Source organism: Vespa mandarinia, chromosome 3, assembly GCF_050613455.1.
Source record: "Vespa mandarinia isolate Hongniang chromosome 3, ASM5061345v1, whole genome shotgun sequence".
Lineage (NCBI taxonomy): Eukaryota > Metazoa > Arthropoda > Insecta > Hymenoptera > Vespidae > Vespa > Vespa mandarinia.
The window spans coordinates 2,710,488-2,732,482 of NC_140812.1; the positions used below are offsets into that span (position 1 = coordinate 2,710,488).

The 21,995-nt window shown below is 30.6% G+C and overlaps 2 protein-coding genes, 1 long non-coding RNA gene and 2 other non-coding genes across 11 annotated transcripts; 3 read left to right on the top strand and 2 right to left on the bottom strand.

Moving 5' to 3' along the window:
* The first annotated feature begins 374 nt into the window (after positions 1-374).
* Positions 375-12,446, top strand: LOC118448751 (uncharacterized). 4 transcript variants are annotated; one of them, XM_035882424.2, is made up of 9 exons: positions 375-672; positions 5,999-7,021; positions 9,362-9,605; positions 10,046-10,478; positions 10,643-10,770; positions 11,020-11,139; positions 11,662-11,679; positions 11,877-12,024; positions 12,110-12,443. In XM_035882424.2, exons 2-9 carry the CDS (start codon positions 5,999-6,001, stop codon positions 12,204-12,206), a joined length of 2,211 nt encoding a protein of 736 aa, XP_035738317.2. In that variant the 5' UTR covers positions 375-672; the 3' UTR covers positions 12,207-12,443. The 4 variants fall into 4 exon arrangements, with proteins under 4 accessions (XP_035738317.2, XP_035738314.2, XP_035738316.2 ...); XM_035882421.2 differs by lacking the exon at positions 375-672 and adding an exon at positions 3,005-3,142 and having other exon boundaries at positions 12,110-12,444; XM_035882423.2 differs by lacking the exons at positions 375-672; positions 11,662-11,679 and adding an exon at positions 3,005-3,142 and having other exon boundaries at positions 12,110-12,446.
* On the bottom strand, positions 1,006-3,106 carry LOC146873100 (uncharacterized). Its single transcript, XR_014981909.1, has 4 exons — positions 2,973-3,106; positions 2,321-2,415; positions 1,510-1,529; positions 1,006-1,438 (listed from the first exon to the last, which is right to left on the bottom strand). It is a non-coding gene; the product is annotated as an uncharacterized LOC146873100 (long non-coding RNA).
* On the top strand, positions 3,489-3,560 carry TRNAA-UGC (transfer RNA alanine (anticodon UGC)). The gene has a single exon. It is a non-coding gene; the product is annotated as a tRNA-Ala (tRNA).
* LOC118448778 (U1 spliceosomal RNA) lies at positions 7,391-7,552 on the top strand. Its single transcript, XR_004840233.1, has one exon. It is a non-coding gene; the product is annotated as a U1 spliceosomal RNA (small nuclear RNA).
* A 74-nt stretch (positions 12,447-12,520) lies between the features above and the next one.
* Ars2 (arsenic resistance protein 2) lies at positions 12,521-21,706 on the bottom strand. 4 transcript variants are annotated; one of them, XM_035882417.2, is made up of 16 exons: positions 21,639-21,706; positions 20,383-20,531; positions 19,592-19,885; positions 19,139-19,333; positions 17,763-17,829; positions 17,426-17,676; positions 17,169-17,350; positions 16,957-17,088; positions 16,139-16,383; positions 15,889-16,029; positions 15,543-15,788; positions 15,270-15,440; positions 14,921-15,183; positions 14,099-14,374; positions 13,875-13,997; positions 12,521-12,897 (listed from the first exon to the last, which is right to left on the bottom strand). In XM_035882417.2, the coding sequence occupies exons 2-16, from the start codon at positions 20,502-20,504 to the stop codon at positions 12,819-12,821; spliced, it is 2,787 nt and encodes a 928-aa protein (XP_035738310.1). In that variant the 5' UTR covers positions 20,505-20,531; positions 21,639-21,706; the 3' UTR covers positions 12,521-12,818. The 4 variants fall into 4 exon arrangements, with proteins under 4 accessions (XP_035738310.1, XP_035738311.1, XP_085511752.1 ...); XM_035882418.2 differs by having other exon boundaries at positions 12,522-12,897; positions 19,592-19,873; XM_085655626.1 differs by having other exon boundaries at positions 12,523-12,897; positions 15,543-15,785.
* Between the last annotated feature and the right edge of the window lie 289 nt (positions 21,707-21,995).

The following is a 21,995-nucleotide window of genomic DNA, read 5'->3' on the forward strand; positions in this document are numbered from 1 at the left end:
AATAACATATATCGATAATGCTTGTTCATTAATTTATAAAATTCTTTCATTTGAAAACAAACAATTGTTCCTTAAAATATAATAATATATTTATTTCAGAGAAGAGAATATCCTATGAGTAAATACCAGTATGAACAATGTTAATATAACAATCTCAGAAGAATCTTTTTGAAGTATTCAAAAATAAAGAAAAAAAAAAGAAAAGAAACGACGCGAATTTTTTTAAAATTAGCTCGTTGCGAGAAATGCAATGATTGGTGAGATGGTTAATAATTTGATTACGTTATATCCGTTTCAGCGTCGGCATATCTGATTGGTTGCTGTGTTTTGTTACACGACCAACGTCTTCCATACCGTCGTCGTTGGACATCGTAATCGTTCGCTGCTCGCAGTAATGCGGCGTGAGTGCGTGGATACGTACATAGGTCGATTTGCGCATGAGAACAAGATATCATGCCATTCGCTGTGAAAAAAGGGCGCGCTTACGAAATGTGACACATTTCGTGTGAATACAAATGAAATCGTATTATGAAGATATCAACGTGACTGATCATCAGATTTCTTTGCGATTTGCCAATGAGGATCGAATTTAACGACGTCATGATTTTCTTTGGTGCGACTAGAAGATGGTATTATCTTCGAGAAAGATGAGTTTTTTGTGAGAAACAAAAAGTGAGTCGAATTAGTTATTTTGCATTCTCAAAGAGAAAAAAGAAATACTTACGATCATTAAATATTTTGTTTTGAAACGATGTTTTCTCTATATATTTAAATATGCATATAATGATTTTATTCAGTGATCATCATCGATGGCATATATATTCACTTAAACATTTTGATTATATATATATAATACATAATTAACTATAAACTAAATATATATACAGATATGATTAATCAAATTTAGAAAGAAATATGGTGTTAGTTACGTTAAATATTTATGCTAGTTATAAATATATTTATTTATTTAAAATACGTATTCATGTTTAAAAGTCTAATTTTTATAAATCAATTCTGAATCATTAGGTCAGAACTTGTTCTAAATTAGCTTTTTTTCTTCGATTGTATGAAAAAATATTTATCGACATGTTGGAGTATAATAGTTGTCATATAGTATATAGAAGCAAATACGAGTATGACCCGTTTTATTTCATTCTATCGATAATACCCGGCTCGTTCCGCGACTTTAGTCAAGCTATCATTTTCGCTTATTTTTTTTTCTTTACAAACTAATATCTATTTTCTTTTTCTTTTCCTTCATTATTTTCTTTTTTTTCTTAATAACGTACTTACACGTATATTTCTAGAAGACTTGTTCCTTTTCCCCGTGTCATTAATTCGTCAGCATACTTCCGTGAGATAATAATGTTTCGTGATTGTGGTTCTAGTTCAGTGTAATCGACAATGGAGTAAACTTCCTCGCTTATAAACAACGTTACTAAAAACGATTTGTTTCGATACATAATAAGTAACACGTTATATTAATATAATAATGCAAAATATTCTTACGAAATATATCCCATCCTTTCCTATGTGAAATTTTGTTTCATTGATCCGACCATTTAATTGAATTGTGTAATTCATTGGATCGTGAGACCATTTAACTCGATCAATATATATATATATATATATCAATATATATATATATATATATATTGATCGAGTATATATATATATATATATATATATATATATATAGAGAGAGAGAGAGAGAGAGAGAGAGAAGTAACACAAGAATTTCATGATAATCGATAATCGAAAAACTATCACTAATGACATACACGATGATGATAAAATTGTATTTAATAAATTTTGTAATGACGGAAGTTTAACTTCGCATTTTTAATCTAATATAATAAATATAATAAATATAATCCGTGATATTTTTTTACACATTACCAAAGAATTATCGAATAAAGATCTATATAAAAAAAAAAGAGAATGCAACATTTTTTATGACGATATTTCATTTATAGGATCGCGTGAGTATTATGGATAGTAAGGTAGACGCATTGCTGCCAGGTGTAAAATAAAAGCGGGAGTAACCCTCCAGTTTCAAAGTGCGTCCGAGCAGAACGCAACTCGGGCTTTTTTATCTCTCTCTCTCTCTCTCTCTCTCTCTCTTTCTCTCTTTCTCTCTTTCTCTTTTTTTCTCTCTCTCTCTCTCTTTCTCTCTTTCTCTTTCTCTCTCTCTCTTTCTCTCACTCACTCTTTTTCTCTCTTCACAATGTCAGCTGGCCCAGTCGTTTGTTAGTTTTTTTATGTTTCGTCGACTGGAACGTCGCACGGTATAACTCTCATCAGACATATTGGTTATTACCATAAGAATTTTTCTTCTGCGTTGTCCCCGCTTTCTCTCTTTCTCTTCCTCTTTCTTCTTTCCTTCTTGATAATGAACTACATCCGACGATTTTTCTATAGAATTAACATATTTTTATACATACTGAGGCAAAATGAAAGAAATACTATTCTTATATATCTTTCTATGTAAAAAGAATGTAACAACGATCTCGTATTTGATTGGACAAATAAGTTCAATAATAAAAATAAAACAAAGAAGTGTACGAATAATGCTCCAGGAACATTGGAAGAAAATAAGATGCTATTTAAGATAATGTTCGACTGGTCGGAACTTATTATTATATGAATGTAAACCTGTGTGTGAGCAGGCCCTTTAAAAAGTACAATAAAAGCCTCGTAGTATAAAAAATTATCAATGTTTCAACCATGAAATTATTACGAGGACAAAGGTTTTTATCTCTTTTCTTCTCTTTTCTTTATTTCCTTTTTTTTTTTTCCCCTATCTCTTTCTCTATCTTCTTGTTTGCGAACACACAAGAAGTTATAAATTTTATGATTTATTTACTTTGTTTGTAGTCAACATGCAGAAAGTAAAAAGAGATAAAGTAAGGGTTATTTGAGAGATATCCGTAGAAGAACGCCGGGTTATTATAACCGACCGAATGACTTACGGTTGTGTGTATGCCAGTGACGTGTAGTCATCGTTCAATGGTTGATGGCGATAGCCCTTTGCTTGGACCCTATACTTAGTGGATAATCGACTCAATATACTGCACTTATTAGCGTTATAATAAGCCTTATGTCGAATCCAAAGAATTTTCAAGGTTCCCTCTTTTGCTTCGTAAGTAGTAGCCCTTTGTTGTCTTTTTCCTCCTCCTATAAATCATTTTTGGTTAATATTCATGAAGATGGTAATGCCCATTACAAATACTTGTTTACACTCATCTCGGACAAATTTATCTATAGAATTTACGTGAACATAAATTATAGATGTTATGTTTATTCGATTCATGATTGGCTAATCTATTATCTTGTTTAAGTTAGTCGTGTATTGTGATTAGATAATTATTTCTTTTTTTCTTCGATGACAAAACGAAGATTTGTCGATTTTCTTATAATAATCATTTAAAAAGTATATAAAAAATAAGAAGTCTTGAAATTCGAAATAGTTAGAGATAATCTCATCGGGGGATGTAGCTCAGTGGTAGAGCGTTCGCTTTGCATGTGAAAGGCCCCGGGTTCGATCCCCGGCATCTCCAAGTTTTTTTTATTTTTTCTATATTCAAGTGTCGAAAAAATTTCGATTGACGATTGATATACGTCACACTTGTTTTTTTTTTTTTAACAATATAATTCTTTTTACTTGTTCATCAGGAAGATAGTTTAGTATTAACACGTGTAATATTATGTATTGTGATAAAAAGAAGTGAACCATTAAATAATTATGGTTTTTTCTTAAATGATTCTATTTTTTTTATTTTTTTTATTTTTTTCTTTTCTTTTCTTTTTTCTTTTTTAAGTTCCTTCAATATGTTACATTTTAGTAATGTCAAATGCCTGTAAAAATTTTTTTTACGAATTGATGATACAACGGCATATGGTACGACACGTGCTGCGAAATAACAACCGGGTTTGCTCATACGTAGTGGAAAAGTAATACATAGTGCAAGGGGAGGAACGATCGGATAGGGTTAGTCTCTAGACTCTATTTTTGTGGAGGAAGGGTTCACTTATATATCTATGTACGTTCGTATATATGTAAAGTATACTTAACGCACTTGTAGCCGACTATGTATCACGTATAACATTGTAGTGTCTCATTGAAACTGCAGAAACGAAATACTTTCTTAATTAATCACCATTTGACCAATTATGGAAAACATTGGACCGGAACGAATTCGAGTATTGTAAAATACCCTTTACAATAGACTCTTTAGTTTAATAATATTTATTTTCTATTAGATAAATCTGATAAATATTATGTTAGTTCTCGTTAACGTTTAGTTTTGTTGTGACATGATGCATTAATATAGTTTTAATGAGATTATCGTATCAATTAATTGCCTTCGTTGGAATGTTTTAGATTGACAGAGCACTTTTGATTGAGATAAATCATAGAATATAATTACAACAGTGGTTAGTTTTTTCCTTAACATTTTTATTAACGTCGATTGAAATAATTCGTTTGGATTTTATTTAATTTGAGAAAGAAACAAAAAGAAATATTTCTTTTCTTTTTAATTGTTCGACGTGTCATTACACATGAATGATATAGTTTATTTCGAGCATAAAGAGAGAAGGCAACCATAGAAGTATAATGAGAACAAATTATCTGTCGCTTCGGTTAACTTATTGGCGCCTACGATTACCTCTCCTCGTGGCTCACATTCCGTTTGATATCTTCTGGTGAATTAACGAAGAATCAAATTCCCTTTTTCTGTTTAATTCGTTTATGCATATTTACATTTTCCCTTATTTAAACGAAAGATAATTAATTGCAATCATAACAGGAGATGTAAAGAAAAAAAAAATAAAAAGGAAAAGAAATGCTTGGAAGATTTCTTCAATAACAAAAGCGGATCTTCACCTTTGTGCCATGCCAATGAAAATGCATGCAAATGGAAAATGCCATGGAAAAGTTCTTTGTTAACTACATTGAAATGCTAGTTGAGTGCACAATCCTGTTACTAATGTGCAGTGCGTCATCTCGAAATATCTTTCTAAGAATGCTATTGGGTTGTACCTTGCGGACTTATAAAATTAATTGAATTTACGATGATCATTATAAATTTCTAATCAAACATATCGAACTTATTGAAGAAATAAATATACGTGTATATTTATTACATATAATAATATCGAATGACGATGAATGAATAATTGAAAATATATTTAAAATTCGTTTTCTTTTCAAACGAAATTCTTCATGGTTGGACTAAGGTTGTAAAAGATCTACGCCAACCGATGACGTCAGATGCTTGCTTGGGATCAATCGGAAAGTCAAGTCGCGATAATTGCAACAATCGCGCGGATATATTACGAGCGGACTCATCGCTCATTCACTTTTAGTTGATTCATGTCTGGTTTTTTTTCTTTTTCTCCTTTCTCTCTTTTATGTAATGCACCTTAAAATACATTTTCATAAACAAATTTTACTTTGACAGAAATTGACAGGACAAGCTAATGAACAAATAGGATTGTTAAAATTGCAGATGCATCATGACGCAATATTAATCCATTTAACGATCATAAAGATCATCGTGGGAGCGTCAAACTTTTTCAATACCCACATTCGATGAACGTTTCATTGGTATTTCGAATCGAGTTAGTAAAGAGAAGAAAAATTAATCGTTTAACGGGGACACAATAATTGGCAAACCGACGGTTAACGTAGCTCGCTAAATCATTAATTATCTCTGGAAGCGAACCTTTTACCCTTGTGAAATACGTATAAACTTATACGATTCTGACTGATCGAAGTGTTCTATAAAATGTAATAAATAAAACATCCGTAGACAAGCGCGACATTTTAAACTCGCTGAGTATATTGAATCGATACATACTTTTCTTTTTATGCTTTACCTTCGAGTTTTGCATTAAGAATTATGGATCTTGATCGAGTTACTCGAGGAAAATCAATTCGTTCCTTCGATAAAATTAATCTAGGAAACTGAACGAATTGGTTTCTTTATTTCAGATGGAGAATCAAGGCTTCGAAGGAGAGCAATATCGCAATAACGGAAGCAGTTATTTTATTCACACAGATTCCGCGATACATCCTGACGTTCACGTTTACGAGGACATCGGTCCAAGTCGTGAAGAATTCTGTAGAATTTCTTCCGGTTTCCTCGAAGAGTCAGCTCGTTCGAAAGTCGAACAGAATGGTCGTTCATTTATAACTTCGAACTTTAAGAACGACGCGACTGAAAGAATTCGATCGGAATCTTCTCAGTCGATTTATTTCCAACGAAATTTAACGTTGCCTTTTCGCCGAGGACTTTTATCGTCAACTTCGTCTCCTTCGACGAGTTACTCCATATGGGAAAAGAGATGGAAAAGTAGTAAAGAAAAGAAAGATCGTTCGTTAGAAAGAAATCTTTCTGATAATCCACGTTCACGGGAGGATAATGGGAATAAAAATAATGCATTATCGAGATTGCGAGAAGAAGATCATGTCAGGGCAAGCGAAAAATGCAGGAGGAAGGACTATAAACATTGTAAAAATAAAGGTAACTCTGTGAATTCTGAGAGTCAGGAGAAGATAAACGCGAATGATGAGAAAGGTAAAGAATCATCATGCTCGTGTCTATCGAACGAAACAATCCTTTTCCAACACAGTGACAAGTTCCTTCCGCTTTGTCACTCATTGTGCAAGACTACCGAAGAATCCACGGAGTTTACGAGACAAAATTCTTCTTCCATTGCGATATTTTCGATCTCAGAGAAGGTTCAACAGCAAAAGCAAGAGCAATATCATCATCGTCATCATCACGAACAGCAGCACTTACCATCGAGAGCACTCGAATACCTGCAGTACGATAGAAACGACGTTGAAACGAAGCTCGCTCACGTGTTGGAAACTAACGAAGATAAGACGCTCATTATATCAAAGAGAAGTCAACCAAATATGAGAATAAATTCGATTTACACACAAGATCATTGGTATGCTAAGGAAGCTTCAATATTTTTCACGGATCTTAAGGAATCAAGTACTTTTCAGGTGAGCGAGATATCTTAATTTCGTTGAAGAATTTTTATAAAATTTACATTTATTATTGACTTATTTATAAATTCTTCATATCTCTTTTAATGGTCTCTTTATATTAGCTTATATTTTTAAAAGTAACTATCGATTGTCGTTGATAAAACAGTTTAATAAAGTCGATTAACTGTAGAAAACAAAATAGAAAAGTGGACAGGTAAAAATGCATTTCAACATATGGAAGTGTTCCCAAGTAATGCACCATTTCTGTAGAAACTTGGAATTAGTTCGACAATTCACCGCCGTGTGGCGCAAAGTGGATATGTCATTCTCGAAAGCAAAATGGTTTCTATATGGAATAAGTTCTAGCTTGTCGGAAAGCAAAGCATACTTACCTGGCGCAGAGGTTACCGTGATCAAGAAGGCGGTTCCTCCAGGGCGAGGCTTTTCCATTGCACTTCGGTTAGGCTGACCCTTGCGAATATCCCTAATGTGGATATCTCGGGCGTATAATTTTTGGTAGTCGGGACTGCGTTCGCGCTGTCCCGGATAATAAAATATCTAAAAATAATCATTAAACTTCAAGAAAAAGGCTACCAAACGACAGACGGATCTAGTATATGTAATATCAACTATATATTTATGGTCTTTATGGAATTTTCTTCAGATTTTTTAATATAGTTCAAAAATCTCTCTTATTATACATGAACCTTTCTTCTTGGTAATAAGAGGAAAGGTTCGGGTTATTCATTTTATTTCTTCCTTAAATTAGATCCCGTGTAGTAGTATAGTAGTAGCTATATTTATACTTCGGACTTCTCGCATGGCAAAAAGCGGGGTTAATTAATTGCAGTTTTGAAAGCTATCTCTCTATGCCTACTACTTATTACTTTCTTGATCATCGCACAAAGCTGACTCTGTGCTTTTATGAATTGACGCTCTGTTATTATCGATAACAAATTACGGTTAGTAATATACTTGGATAATTCTTTTCAATCATCTTTGGTTATTAATGAACAGTATGCAGTATTTTTAGAGTGTTTTATATTTAATCAAGATATCTCCTTTCCCGTTTACATTTCTTGAGGATAGATTAGTTTTAGTATGAATAACGAAGAGATTTAAGGGTCTCGTGGCTTCTATGTCACGTGTTACGAGAATTGCATTTAGTGCATTACCATCAAGCACAAAAGTGGTTCATAGTGTTACATCAGTATTGCACACGTGCATGGTTCTCGTGCCAAGTCTTACTAATGGCACAGCAGGAGATTTTCTGGAAGGCTTGTCGAGCTTTGATAAACAAATTATTATCTGCCATTTAATTGCCATCCTCAAAGCCATTTCTCGCGTATTAAGGACGTCTAGAAGACGAAATCACCTATTATTTATTAATTATCACCTATTACTTATTTACATAATTAACGTATGTTTTTTGGACAATGTCCATGTAACATGCTGATTATAATAATTAGTAATGTCCATACTTAATTAATTAATGAAGAAAAATATAAAATCATTAGACATACGTGTATATCAGTTTCGATAAAAAAGATTGGTAAACAAATTGAGTTAAAGAAAAATAAAAACAATAAAAAATAAATATATATATATATATAAATAGGTATTATCCTATAAAGTCAATGCCGTGTGCTTGCACGGTTTCAGTCTGTAAAACTTACACGCGACAGCCATCCGGTCGATTCTTGACCGAAGAAGATGTGGCCGCTTTAGACTGCTCTTTGCTTGCAAAGAAACGAAACGGAGCGGAAGTGGAAAATATCTATCTATAGCCAGACAGAAGTGTGGGCTGTGCGTCTAGCGCTCCAAAAGTGCGTCGGCTCATCGACGGCGGTGCAAAACTTAAATGTCCATCGGCTCGCTCGTATACATTTTATACGATGTTGAAAGTGTTAATCGAAGTTTGGAAATACTTGGCCGATCTCAATAATCAAGAAACGATCTAAAAAAAAAAAATAAAAAAGCAAAAGAAAGATCTAAAAAAACAAGTGTAATCTTTGTCAAAATATCGTGTGAATTTGTAGTTGGGGAAAGAATGCAGTATCGATGGCCGAGCTCAAGGTGCAATATATACATATATTTGTATTTTGGTATTATACATATTATACAAGTTTTGATTTATATGTTTTATAATAATACTATTTCGTCATTCACATTAATTTATTAATTCATATATATATATATATATATATATATATATATATATATATATTTGTATTGCGATATTATACATATTATACAAGTTTTGGTTTATATGTTTTATAATAATATTGTTTCATCATTCACATTAATTCATTAATTCATTCGTTATTTAATTTTTTCCCTTTTTTATTATTTCAGAGGGCTTATTCCCTCCCAGTACGAATGCAAACTCCTACTTCGCAAAATCGGGTTAACTTGCGAAAAAGCGTCCGTGGCGAACCACCACCGGATCCAGCAAGACTTCATAAAAATCATCGCGGATGGACGTTACATCTTGCACGACCACTCGAAGGATCTGGCTGCAATAGATCTTTGATCTTCTTATTGGTCCTTTTATTGATACTTCTCGGAGTAGGCGCTGGTGCTCTTTATATCGTCTTCGGTTAGTTCGATTATCTTCTAGTAAATACATTATTTTGTTATTAACACGTACTTACGTCAAACGACAAGAATGCTCTTCTTATTGATCGGCATGCGTTATTAATGTCTTCTATACTTAAAAGAAAGAAAAAAAAAGAAAAGAAACAAAAAGATAAAGAAGATATATGGTAAGTCCACGCTGTGATTCGACGAAGCGTACCAATTGCTCGTACGAGATGAATTTAACCGCTGGGTCAACAGAACATTTCCTTTAACTACCTCTCCTCTTGTTTGTTTCCTTTTTTTTCGTCTTGAACGCGTGATCAAATTAAAGTACAGTCAGCTAAAAATATATATTAGATATTTATTTCTTAACTTTGTCATATATATATTCCGAAAAATTTTTAATTTATATCTTAAAGAATAACATATTTTAACTTTTTTTCTCGATTATACTTTTAGAACCGCAAAAACTACAAATTATTCAACTTTATCTGAAATCGTCGAATGGAAACTCATCGATGCAAAACGTCACGTCCGAGGAGTCTTTCAATCAGGTTTTCTTAAACGAATCGAAGAACGTGCCGATGAGAACACCAACGACGAGTACCATTCACATGACCGATGTATTTTTAAATGTCGACCTGTCGTTCTCCGATGATACTCCATCGCTGATCACGAAAACGGAAACGGAAGCATCGAACATTGTGCATGCGAATACTAATTCGACGAGATATTGCGATGATTGCTTGAGTGGAGAGGTCTGCGTTGGTTTGGTAGATGAAGAAGTGCCTATTTGTAGAATCGGTTTGGATCCTGAAGATCCAACAGGATGTGCTGGTCTGTGTATTATCAACAAGCAAAGATGTCATCGTCTTGACATCGACGCTTTTAGGTACACATAAAAAAAAAAATTTTTCGAAATTAAACGTTTTTTTAATTTGATCGTTAATTTAACTAAGAAAAAATATACACGTCGATCTATTTCTATTTTTATACATATTTTCTTTTTTTTAATTTTTTTTTGTATTTTTTTTTATTTTCTATTTCTTTTCAAAGGTGCGTAGAGATAGAGCACTACTGTCTAAACGATGAGTGGACTTGCGTGAATACACTTTGTATTCCTATGGAAAAACGTTGCGACGGTCATATGAACTGTTACGATCACTCTGATGAGTACAATTGCGGTGGGTATAATAAGATATAGTATTGATTTAAACTTGAATATTTCTCTGTTTCATTTGAAAACGTACCGTATTTTACCGTATTACCCCAGTTTCCTTGTGATCTACAAATTTGTCTACTTAACGGCTTGCCTAGTTTTACATTGTTGCTTTGCGAGGCTTCTGCTCTTCCTATCTGTCATTCCTATGATTCGTCTTATTATAAAATATTACGATATTATTTTCAATTTTTTATGTGATATTTTTTTTTAGATTGCAATTCAGAGACGCATTTTCAGTGCGGCAACGATACTTCTTGCCTACCATTGGAAAGGAGATGCGATGGTAGAATAGATTGTTGGGATGCTAGCGATGAAATTAATTGCACCTTAGGTAAGTAATTTTTTTTTAATTCATCGTATATGAAAGTATATAAATATAAATATATATATATATATATATATATATATATATATATATGTATGTATGTGTATATATATACATATGATAGATTGTATGCACAAGTTGGCTTTTTTTACGGAGGTTAATTTGGAAATTCGACAAAAATGATAATATGTAATCATCAAACTCTCAGATTAGTACTTCGTATAATCACATGTAAGAATAAACGCTTGCGTAGTTTTGTATATAATTAGTATCAACGATGTGTAACATTGTTGTTACGATATTCGTTATGTTATATCTCGTTATTCTATTGAAATATAATTTTTTTATCGTGTCAAAATAATTGTATACTTCTGATTAGTTATATATATATATATATATATATATATATATATACACATATATACATACATACATATATATATATATATATTTACAATATATATATATAATTTTTTTTGTATAGTATATATACATCTTTCACTATGTTTTTTGTTTTCTTCTTCGTAGGTCATAATTTTGGTCGGTGTGAGTACATATCGGTATCTTGAATGCACGAAAACTTTCACATGTAAATCAATGTAGCACTTGATATAACATTGATATTTAGCTTTTTTTTTTGCTTGATCCTATTTAACGGCGATCTAAAGTATAAAATAACATCATGATTAGATATTTATTTATTATATCATTCAAAGATAATTAACAAGTAATATTCCTCTTAGCTTGCCCATTGGAAAGCGAATTTACGTGCAGTAACGGGCAATGTATATTAAGGGCTCGATTTTGCGATGGATTGGTCGATTGTGCCGATGGATCGGATGAGCCACATGGATGCGAGGGTCGATGCAATAAGCATGAATTCACATGCCAGTAAATTTATATCTCGTTTGTTTATAAAAAAAAATTTTCTTCTATATCCCACACAGTTCTTATCTAAGTTTTATATTTTTTTCAGAAATAATAGATGCATTGCAAAAGGTGCAAAATGTAATGGAATAGATGATTGCGGAGACTATAGTGATGAAAGACATTGCAAAGATCATGTTATGTAGCATTTATAAATCATGAGAAAAGTTACAATGAACAAGAAAAAGTTATGATAGATATACAGTATTTTGTATACAAATAATTATATATGTATGTAACGTGTATATATATACACACACACGTCTTGTATAGATAGTATAATAATCTTGAACGGATAATGAATATTATTAAATAAAAGAGTACTAATTACTTCACAATAAGTTTATTTGTAAATTCCAATTTTTACATAAGAGACTAATTATTTCATATTTGTCATTATTACATAAATATAATCAGGAATATTTGTATTATGCATGTATTGCAAAAAAAATATTTATTTAATCAGTTGTTTTAATTTTAAAAATATATGATCAGAATCATAATCATAATTTTGTTCTATGTATTTATATATTATTACCAATGATTAAAACATTAAATACTGGTACTTCCGTATGTGCTATATTATTAATATTTAAGCATTTTTTAATACAAGATGCTTTATAATTTTTCGAAGCCTGATTAAATAAGCTTCTCGTGTTAATGTATTTTACTATAATTCTTAATATCGTTATTATATATACAGACATTAAATATGCACACTTGCATTTGGATGTTTCATTGTTGAACAAGTGAACCCCTTATAAAAATTCGTCTGGTTCACGTGGGGCATCAAGGTCTCGATAATGAATGACAGGTCGGAAATCTCCTCCACCGCCACTGTAATAGTGAGTATTAGTTTAGTCATTTAATTATAAATAAATAAAAACTGTAGAATGTGGCATAGAAATTTATGTTGTAATAGCAATATATATATATGTGTGTGTGTGTGTGTGTGTATATATATGATTATATTTGTATTTCGATGACCAACCAGCATAGGAGACAAATGGAAATGGGTTTAGAATAAAATCACAAATAATTAGTAACAAATAGTTTTATTTTGTTGGTCACATATAGTTACAGCATCGATTGATCCTAGTATTCATTTGAAGTAAATAAAAATTTTGTAATTTATTTTCTTCACTTGGAAAAATAAACATATATATATTGTATATATATATACATATTTTTACGAATATTTGGATCTCGATGCATTTTTAAAATAAGAGTAAATAAAAATATAAAAAAAAATAGTTGTGCTGATTTTGTAACACATTAGTTTTACAAATGAATTTATACTGAGAATTGCAAATGGCAGTGAACAATTTTTGTATTTCTATTCTCTTTTTTCTTTTTTTTTTAGCGATATTGTGTTACATAATCCAGATATAAATCTGTTGGCACAAAAGACCAGACATTTTAAAAAATTTTATTTTATTAATGCAAGAATCAAATGAAATTAAATAAACTTAGAAAATGTCCATGTCCATCTAGTCCAAGTCATTATAATTAATAATAGTTCTTGAAGTTGAATCTGCGGCGACCCTGGAAACATTGTTTTTACTTTTTTCAAAATGTTCCTATTTTGATTGAATTAAAATATCACCTGAATATATACTATATTTAATACGTAAATATATATTATATTTAAGTGTTTCATTTATTCGACATAATATTTTTTAATACATTGCGCAAATGCTATATATAGGAGAAAGAGATTAAAAAGATTTGCGAGTTAGAAATATAAAACAGGACAACATACAAAAATATCGAAAAATGAGGAAATGCGTATAATAGAGAAATTCATGTCTTACCTTCCTCTGTTAAAACCACCACGACTGGGACGAGGCATTCCAAATCCCCCGCCAAATCCGCCACCGTAGCCGGAGCCATAACCTCCTCTGCCTCCTCCGTAACCAGCTCCATAACTTCCAAATCTGAAGACAAAGAATAAAGGAATTTCAAGATATATAATATGCTTATAATTTTTTTAACATTACAGTTATTACGATATAAGTGTCACTTCAATTTTACTTACGTTGTACAACCGTATGGATTAAAACCTTCACGTGGTCCTTCCCTAGGCGATACTTTATTGCCAGGATGTTCTGGAAGCTGTGGTCGTTTTGGATCTTTCAGATAATTATTAAAATATTCTGCTTCAGTCATAACTTCGTTAACTTTCTCTGCGTGTTTATTGAATATATGTTTACGGATAAAATCAGGTCCCTTGAATTTTTTTCCACTGAGAGGACACAACCATTTATCTTTCGATAATTCTTGCGTGTTCGCTTGCACGAATTTTTCAACTTCACTATATGTCATCAAGTTAAGGAAAATATTTGTGAACCAAAGATATTACGGTGATCTATTTCTTTCCTTACTAAAATCATCAGACTATAGTCATCCGACAAAATTGTTTGAATTAATAACGCTAGATGAACGTAATATATTTTAATATCTTCATGGCGATCAACATTCCTTATCTTGGCATATATTCACTTTGTTCTATATTAACCCTTTAGAGATTTTGATCTCAGTACAGTTATAATTCAAAGCTACAATTTTTGCCTTTTAATCAAAATAAAATTATTAATATATAGACAGTTAAAAACATGTAATAATACTCATATAATTAAATAAATTTTTTTTAATCATTGTGACCATTGTACCATTCGATAGAAAATACTTCTCAATAATATATTACTTATATATCCGATAAAAATGACTAGAAGGTTAATTTTACATAACTTAAATAAGAAACCAATAATTTTGTATAATACGACAAAGTATCAAATGTTATATTTTGAGACTATAACGAAAGAAATAATCTTTCTATAATAAAATAAAAAAAGGATACGCATCGGCATTTTTAGCACCGAGTTTATCAAATTCTTCAGTTGACAAAGTCGCAACAGGTTGTAGGAAAGCAGCCATTTTAGTTTCAAAATTACGACAGTATTCTTGTAATTCGGTACTAGTCACCTTAGCTGTGGGTGGAGAACCTCTAACGTGCATTATTCCACATCTATTCGGCATTTCATCTTCATTGGGATATTCACAATGATTGTAATAATCTACCGAATGAACTACTCGTAAATATAATACCAATCTATCTAGTACCTAAAAATAAAACTATGTATATATCTTTGTGATCGAAGTATAATAAGGTAATCATTAAATTTTTATATAGGTAAAAATGTCATTACTTTAATTAAGGATGGGTCTCTCTCAATTGGTCCATCTCCATCTCCTCCTAATTGACCTTCCTCTTGGTCACCGGACATACCTAACAATTCTTCTTCTTCTGCTGATGCCTCCTCTATCAAATAATCCGTTATATTTTTCAATACTGGATTTTTCGAAGACAATCCAAAAGCCTAAAAACGTACGGTTTCATATAGTTTTGTGATCAGAAAATTAAGTTATAAAATAATCGAACATAGAAAGTAACAAAAAAAGACAAACTTTTGACGACTTACAGCTTGTTCAACTTCACTTTGAGATGTTGTATTTTCCTTATTATCATCGTTTTGTTTGTTCGAATTTTCCTCTTTTTTTTCTTCATTCCACAATCCTACACGATTATCTAAATTATGAACAATCTTTGCGCTAAGCTTAATGTCATGTCTAATTATTTGCTTGTGAGAGGTAATTCCATTTATTCTACGAATACGACGTGACAGATCTCTGTTTACAATAGCGCCTAATTCACAATCTCTTAGCTGCTCCAAAATAAATAATATCCGTAAATATATGTATACATTTATATACAGTACATTTTTAAGTATAAAATAATAAGGAATTAATTGTATATATTATACTTACTCGTATATTGTTTAAACTCCAACAGATTTCTTTTATATTAACTTGTCTTTCAAATGAGACCCAACCACGTCGAAACCATCGTCTTTCCGGTTGCGGATCGGCTATTGCAACCCGTAAGAAACCAGGAAAACGCTTACACATCTAATAGAACATCCAATTATGACTAATAATTTGGTCGAAATAATCAACATCAACAAGAAAAAATAATAACAAAGGTAATAATAATTTTTAATTAAAATATATATCTAACCGCTTCGACTTCGGCTTTTGTAATAGTTGGTGCCAAATTTCGGAGAAAGATACTACTAGTTTTATGAAGTGCCCTAGGCTCCTTTTCTTTATCTTCACTGGCTAAATCAATAACAGCCTCCGGCTCAATTGTAGGTTTTTTAGTTTCTATCGAGTCAACTTGCTCTGTTTTTATTTCTTCCTTTTCTTGTTTGATACCTCCATCCTCATTATTATCATTAACGACATCTGTCTTTTCATTTTCGGCTGAGTAAAAACAATTAAAAATATTTAAAAATTTTATAAACATATATGCATATATATATATATATATATATATATATATATATATATATGTTGCGTGTATATATATACACAATATTATAGAATATATATACAAGAACGCATATTGTCAGAAAAGGAAAAAACATAAAGATCTTTGTGAAGGAAAGAAAGATAACCAACAGAAAAAGATGGAAGAAAACAAATGAAAAACATAAACAAAATATTAAAACATATTAAAAGGAGGAAAAAAGGATAGAAATAATAAATAAAATAGGGCTACAAAAATGCAAGAAAGTACTTCATGGAGCTGCTAGAAGGAGGAAGAACACAAGAAACAGAAAGAAGAGAATATAATATTTACATCATGTAGGTATAGCCACGTGCCAACACTTTTTCGAGGTAAAAGGCAATAAAATACAACTACTAACTAACGTATATAAAATAAATTATATAAAACATATAAATAAATTTTAATGCATGTAGGTATGCATAATATATAAATGCATGATGCACACCCACACACACACAAAATATTTGAAATTTATGAATATTTACGTGTTTCAGCTTTTGGAGTATCAGCTTTATTGCTGTCACTTCCTGAAGAGCTACTGCTACTGCTGCTGCTACTACTACTGTTACTATTTGTTCGTTTTCGTTTCCTCGTATTAATTTCCTCTGATTTTTCTTCTACAATAAAATAAAGTAATGATAGCGTGTACAAAAATAACGACAAATCTAGTACGATAAAGCATGTAATGTAGGCATACTTGTTTCCTCAGATTTGAAGTTTTCTTCCATATCTTTTGTTTCTTCTGCAGATACTTTTATTTTCTCAAGTTCATTTACTGCATTTTCATTTTCTTCAACGTGTTTTACATCAGCATCAGCATTCTGCCCATTTTTACACGATTTTTCTTCAATTACTAATTCGTCTGTTTTAACATGTTCACTGAAACAATCGAGGTATATCACCAAATGTTTCATTAAAAGTTCGTTCATTGATCAAATTTACATGAATTCATACTTCTTTTCAGTTTGTTGCTCCGTTGTAGATTTATTTTTAATTTCACTTTTCTCCTTATTTCCCGTATCCTTCGCAGTTATAGCATTTGATGGTTTCATATCTAAAACTTGTAAATCTTCTTCCGTACCACCTTCCAATTTAATTACAACAGCATCTAAAAGACGCAACAATACATCTGCTTGTTCAGCATCAACTGAAACATTATCTATTTCTCCTGTTTGAAGCATATCCATAAATACTTCAACGCGTTTCTAAAAGATATCATTGAAAAAGGAATTATATAAATCTATAATAATTAATAATTATAAAATGAAATTGAAATATTCTAATTCTATACCTTAAGAGCTGCGAGTTGTTCTTCTTTTCTCTTCAGAGATTCTTCTGGATGATATTTTATTTTGAACCTAATAAATAAATACAAATAAAATTATTTTTATATATTATTTTATTGAATATATCATTATTTATATATCTTTATAGTATAATATAGTTGTTGAAGTTGAAAGGCATTTAGTATTAAGATGTAGATATGTTTTTAACAATGGTATAATCACAAGTCGTGTACAGCTGAAAACGATCTATATAGTATTTATACAGCAACAATTTATAAATTTATATCAACTAATATCTTTAAATAGACACACGATAGTGTTAATAATCTTATTGTATAGTACTATCATGTTGAAAAAAATAATAATTATTTAATAATATTTTTTAGAATTAATTTTATATATAAAGTAAGATGTATATTTACATTCATAGATACTTCAAATAACGAATAGGATGCAGCAAGAAAATTGCTGTTATATTATTACAACATATATTACTTATATTAATAGTGAAAATAACTCGAAAGATAGATAAAACATGTGAAAGTAGTTTTATATAAAACATTTCAAACCATTTTCTATTCGTTCCAGTCTTGGTCTAAAATAAAATTACAGTTTCAATAAACTAAAATGTATGCTAATATTTTGAATTAGTATTACAACATGACTGCATATCAACATTTTCAGTTACAGAATAAAGCCTCACCTGTAGTGTCATATTTTTACTTGCATTCAGTATTCTCGTTGACACAGTCTATTGCAATGATAGCATAGATTCAAAATTTAAAAATAATTAGCGGGTTTAGAACGCGGCCTACGTGAGCATGTTAGGGCTTTGCGCGCCCAGCTCACATTCTGTTCAACTACCTAATAAACACCTCGATTCTTCTGCGATGCGCGAAACGCGAAATTTATAAAATATCGTACGAAAAAATAAACGGGCGAGATGACCTGTGCCCAAGGTATAAGGCGGTGGCGGCTGTATGCTGTAGGGATAGACAAAGTTGGTCATATTGTTTGAAATTAGCTATCACGTTACATCTGCAATTATAAATTATGATTCAAATAATCCTTCCAGATAGCTTTGTGCCTATTAAGCATTAAGTAATAATATAATTTTGAATTTTTCAATTTCTAATAAGTGTTTTTTGTTTTTAATTTAAAATAGTCAAACAAATCTTTCCTAAAATTCCTATAAAATTATTATATAATGATATATTCTATCATGTGACAGCCATTTAAGAATTTGAATTTTTCTATCGCGCGTCTCACAAATACATCACATTTTAATACAGACCTTTACTATATAAATTAAATTGCTAACAAATCTCCACAATGATAATTTTAATATAAGTAATATCGTAGAATAATTATATTAACATACCATTCTTCATCTTTGTGTGCTACAAAGAATTCATTGAGTTGCTGCCTTCGGAATTCCAGTTTGTACTCATTATAGCGCTTAATAGCCTCTTCATCTGTAATTGTGTCTTCTTGAGTTCCAAGAAATGCTTTGAAAGACATCATTGGTGGTTGGGTCTCGACATTTGAGTTGCTGAAATTTCCAGCCACCTCACGGCTAAAAACAGATTTCAATTTAATATACAAATTTTTAATTTCATATTTTAAGTCTTAGCATATTGACACTTTTTACTTGTTTATTAGATCGTTATATTTTACCTTAACTTAGCTAAAAGTCTAGGAGTTAAACGACTTCGCTTTCGCATTATTCTCATGTGTTTCATCCAAATTTATGACAATTTAATAATTAGTTTCACATTTAATACTATATTCTAAATATAAATATGAATGTATATAAAAAATGGAATAAACAAACCTGCTACTGTTACCATGGTTGCCATAGTGATGGTTGCCATGGTGAAGAGGTGGATAATGATCTGGACCCCAAGTGCTTCCACCACCACTACCACTTCCACCACCGCCATAATAATCATGTCCATATCTTGGTCTATCATCCCAATCAACTCGCATTCTTTTCATAGGTTGTGCTATATCTTGTGATCGTGCTGGGCTGTAACGATCACGTCCACCTCCTCCACCACCACCACCACGATATTCACGATAATCAGGCCTTTGCCTAGGACGACTGGACCATTCCCTAAAATAATCACTATTTTATATTTTTTTTTGGTGAAAGTTTCTCAAATATTTAATTATATAAAATAACTTTTAGTAGAATTGGATTAAATGTTATCAAAAGAATTAATTACGCAGCATCACATTCTTAGGATATTATTTGTAAATCATATGATTTTGTCTAATTTAATGTCTCACCTTTGATTAGTAACATTTTTCTTATATGCAGGAAAGGTAGTAACATTAGGGAGAGGGATATGCAAATAAGGAATAATCAAGGGCTTCTGTGTTGGTAATTATAAAATATGAAAGAGTAAGTATATCAACTGAATTTTGATACTGCAGTGTGAAATGTATATATTTATTACCTTCAACTTCAAATTATTTTTCCTGAAACCGATTAATATCATATCTATGTTACTGTTTACAAGGAACAAAATATTTTGTCCATTTTTCCCTATTGTATTTCGATGTGTATGATTTTATTTTGATTAGCATTATCTATTTTAATAAGTAGATACTTCTACGTACCTGTCAACCCAATCATCTCTTCTACGATCATCTCTGCGCCCTTCACGAGAATATGATTCAGTTCTTTCACCTCTGAACTTATCTCGTCTTTTTCTATCGTATTCATCATCTGAATCTCCCATTTTTCGTATAATATTTATAAAAACGTTCTGTAATTTATCAAATATTAAAATAAATAAAATAAGATGTATTAAGGTGGTACTGCTGTATCAAGATAATTACAAATATATATATGCAAAAGATTTCAGAGATATTAATAAAGATAAATAATTTTATCAATATAATTATTAAGACTTTATTTCTAAGAGGGAGGGAGGGAGGGAGGGGGGGGAGAGAGAGAGAGAGAGAGAGAGAGAATTTTTATTATAAATACTATTTAAAAATGTTTAACTGTAATGTTTTTTTGTTTACTCCCTTGAATGGAAATGATGAGATTTGTTTGCACGAATTCTTTGTTAGAAGAGAAAATTCTTTATCAATTTTGACAGAGTATGTTCGTTTGATATTTAAAGCGTTTAATTACCATATTTAGAAATAGTTTCTACTGATTTGTATAAACAAAATACTTAAATTATCAAGAAAGTTTGTAACTCATTTTCTTATTATATATGTATAACAATAGTAAGCATATTGGTTTTAGAAATAACAAGTTCATCATTAATTTTCTGTAATTCCAAATCTCATCACCTAGTTATTTTGTAAACTTAAAGTAGTATAGTTCTGTAGTATCGATTGGACCGAATATGAAGAAAATGAATTAGAAAATAAAGGATTTGAAAGTTACAATGCGTGCAGAACTGATAATGACATGATATAGATGAAGTAAAGATAGTGATAATATTCCTAGAATTAAAAAACGTGCCAAGATGCTAAGTGACGATAGTATAAGTGTTAACATCACACGCATAATTTCTATAACTTTGTAAATAAATTTAATAAAAATTGAAATATTTTAGTTTCTTGTTTCTTTTTTTTTGTAACAATTAAGGTTTTTCTTGTAACAGTTATGACAAAATTAAAATAATCAGAACAGCTACGTTTACTTTAAAATAAATCGTAGGATAAGAGGTTAACCTTTTTTATCAATGGTACCAATATTAAAGTTAATTCTCGTTTCAAAATTTTGTATATATGATTTATGTAAAATGTTTCAAATATTATCAGAATAAAAAAAAATACTGTGATATAATGTAGAATAGAATATAAGATTTATATAAATGAAATATATTAAAATATGAAAAAAACTTAAAACTCACCTATGTCAAGCACGGAATCCAATAAAATTATTCATTATGGAGGACTATGAGATTTTGTACAACGGCCTCTACTGGTAGCGTGGAATATTAACAGTAATCGCGTTTCACGATCGATATGTTCCAACTCATCCGATAATATATGATACTGACGTATGAATAAATTTTTTTTTATTATTTTATGAAAATTTTGTTAATTTTATAAATATAATAAGCTTATACATCAAATATGTATATAATGTTTTATGGAATAAAATATTTATAATATTACAAAAAATATTTTAATAGTTATTTTGTTTTCTTTGCATATCAACCAGTTTAGAAAAACATTTTAATTAGAGTCAAAATACTTGTATATTT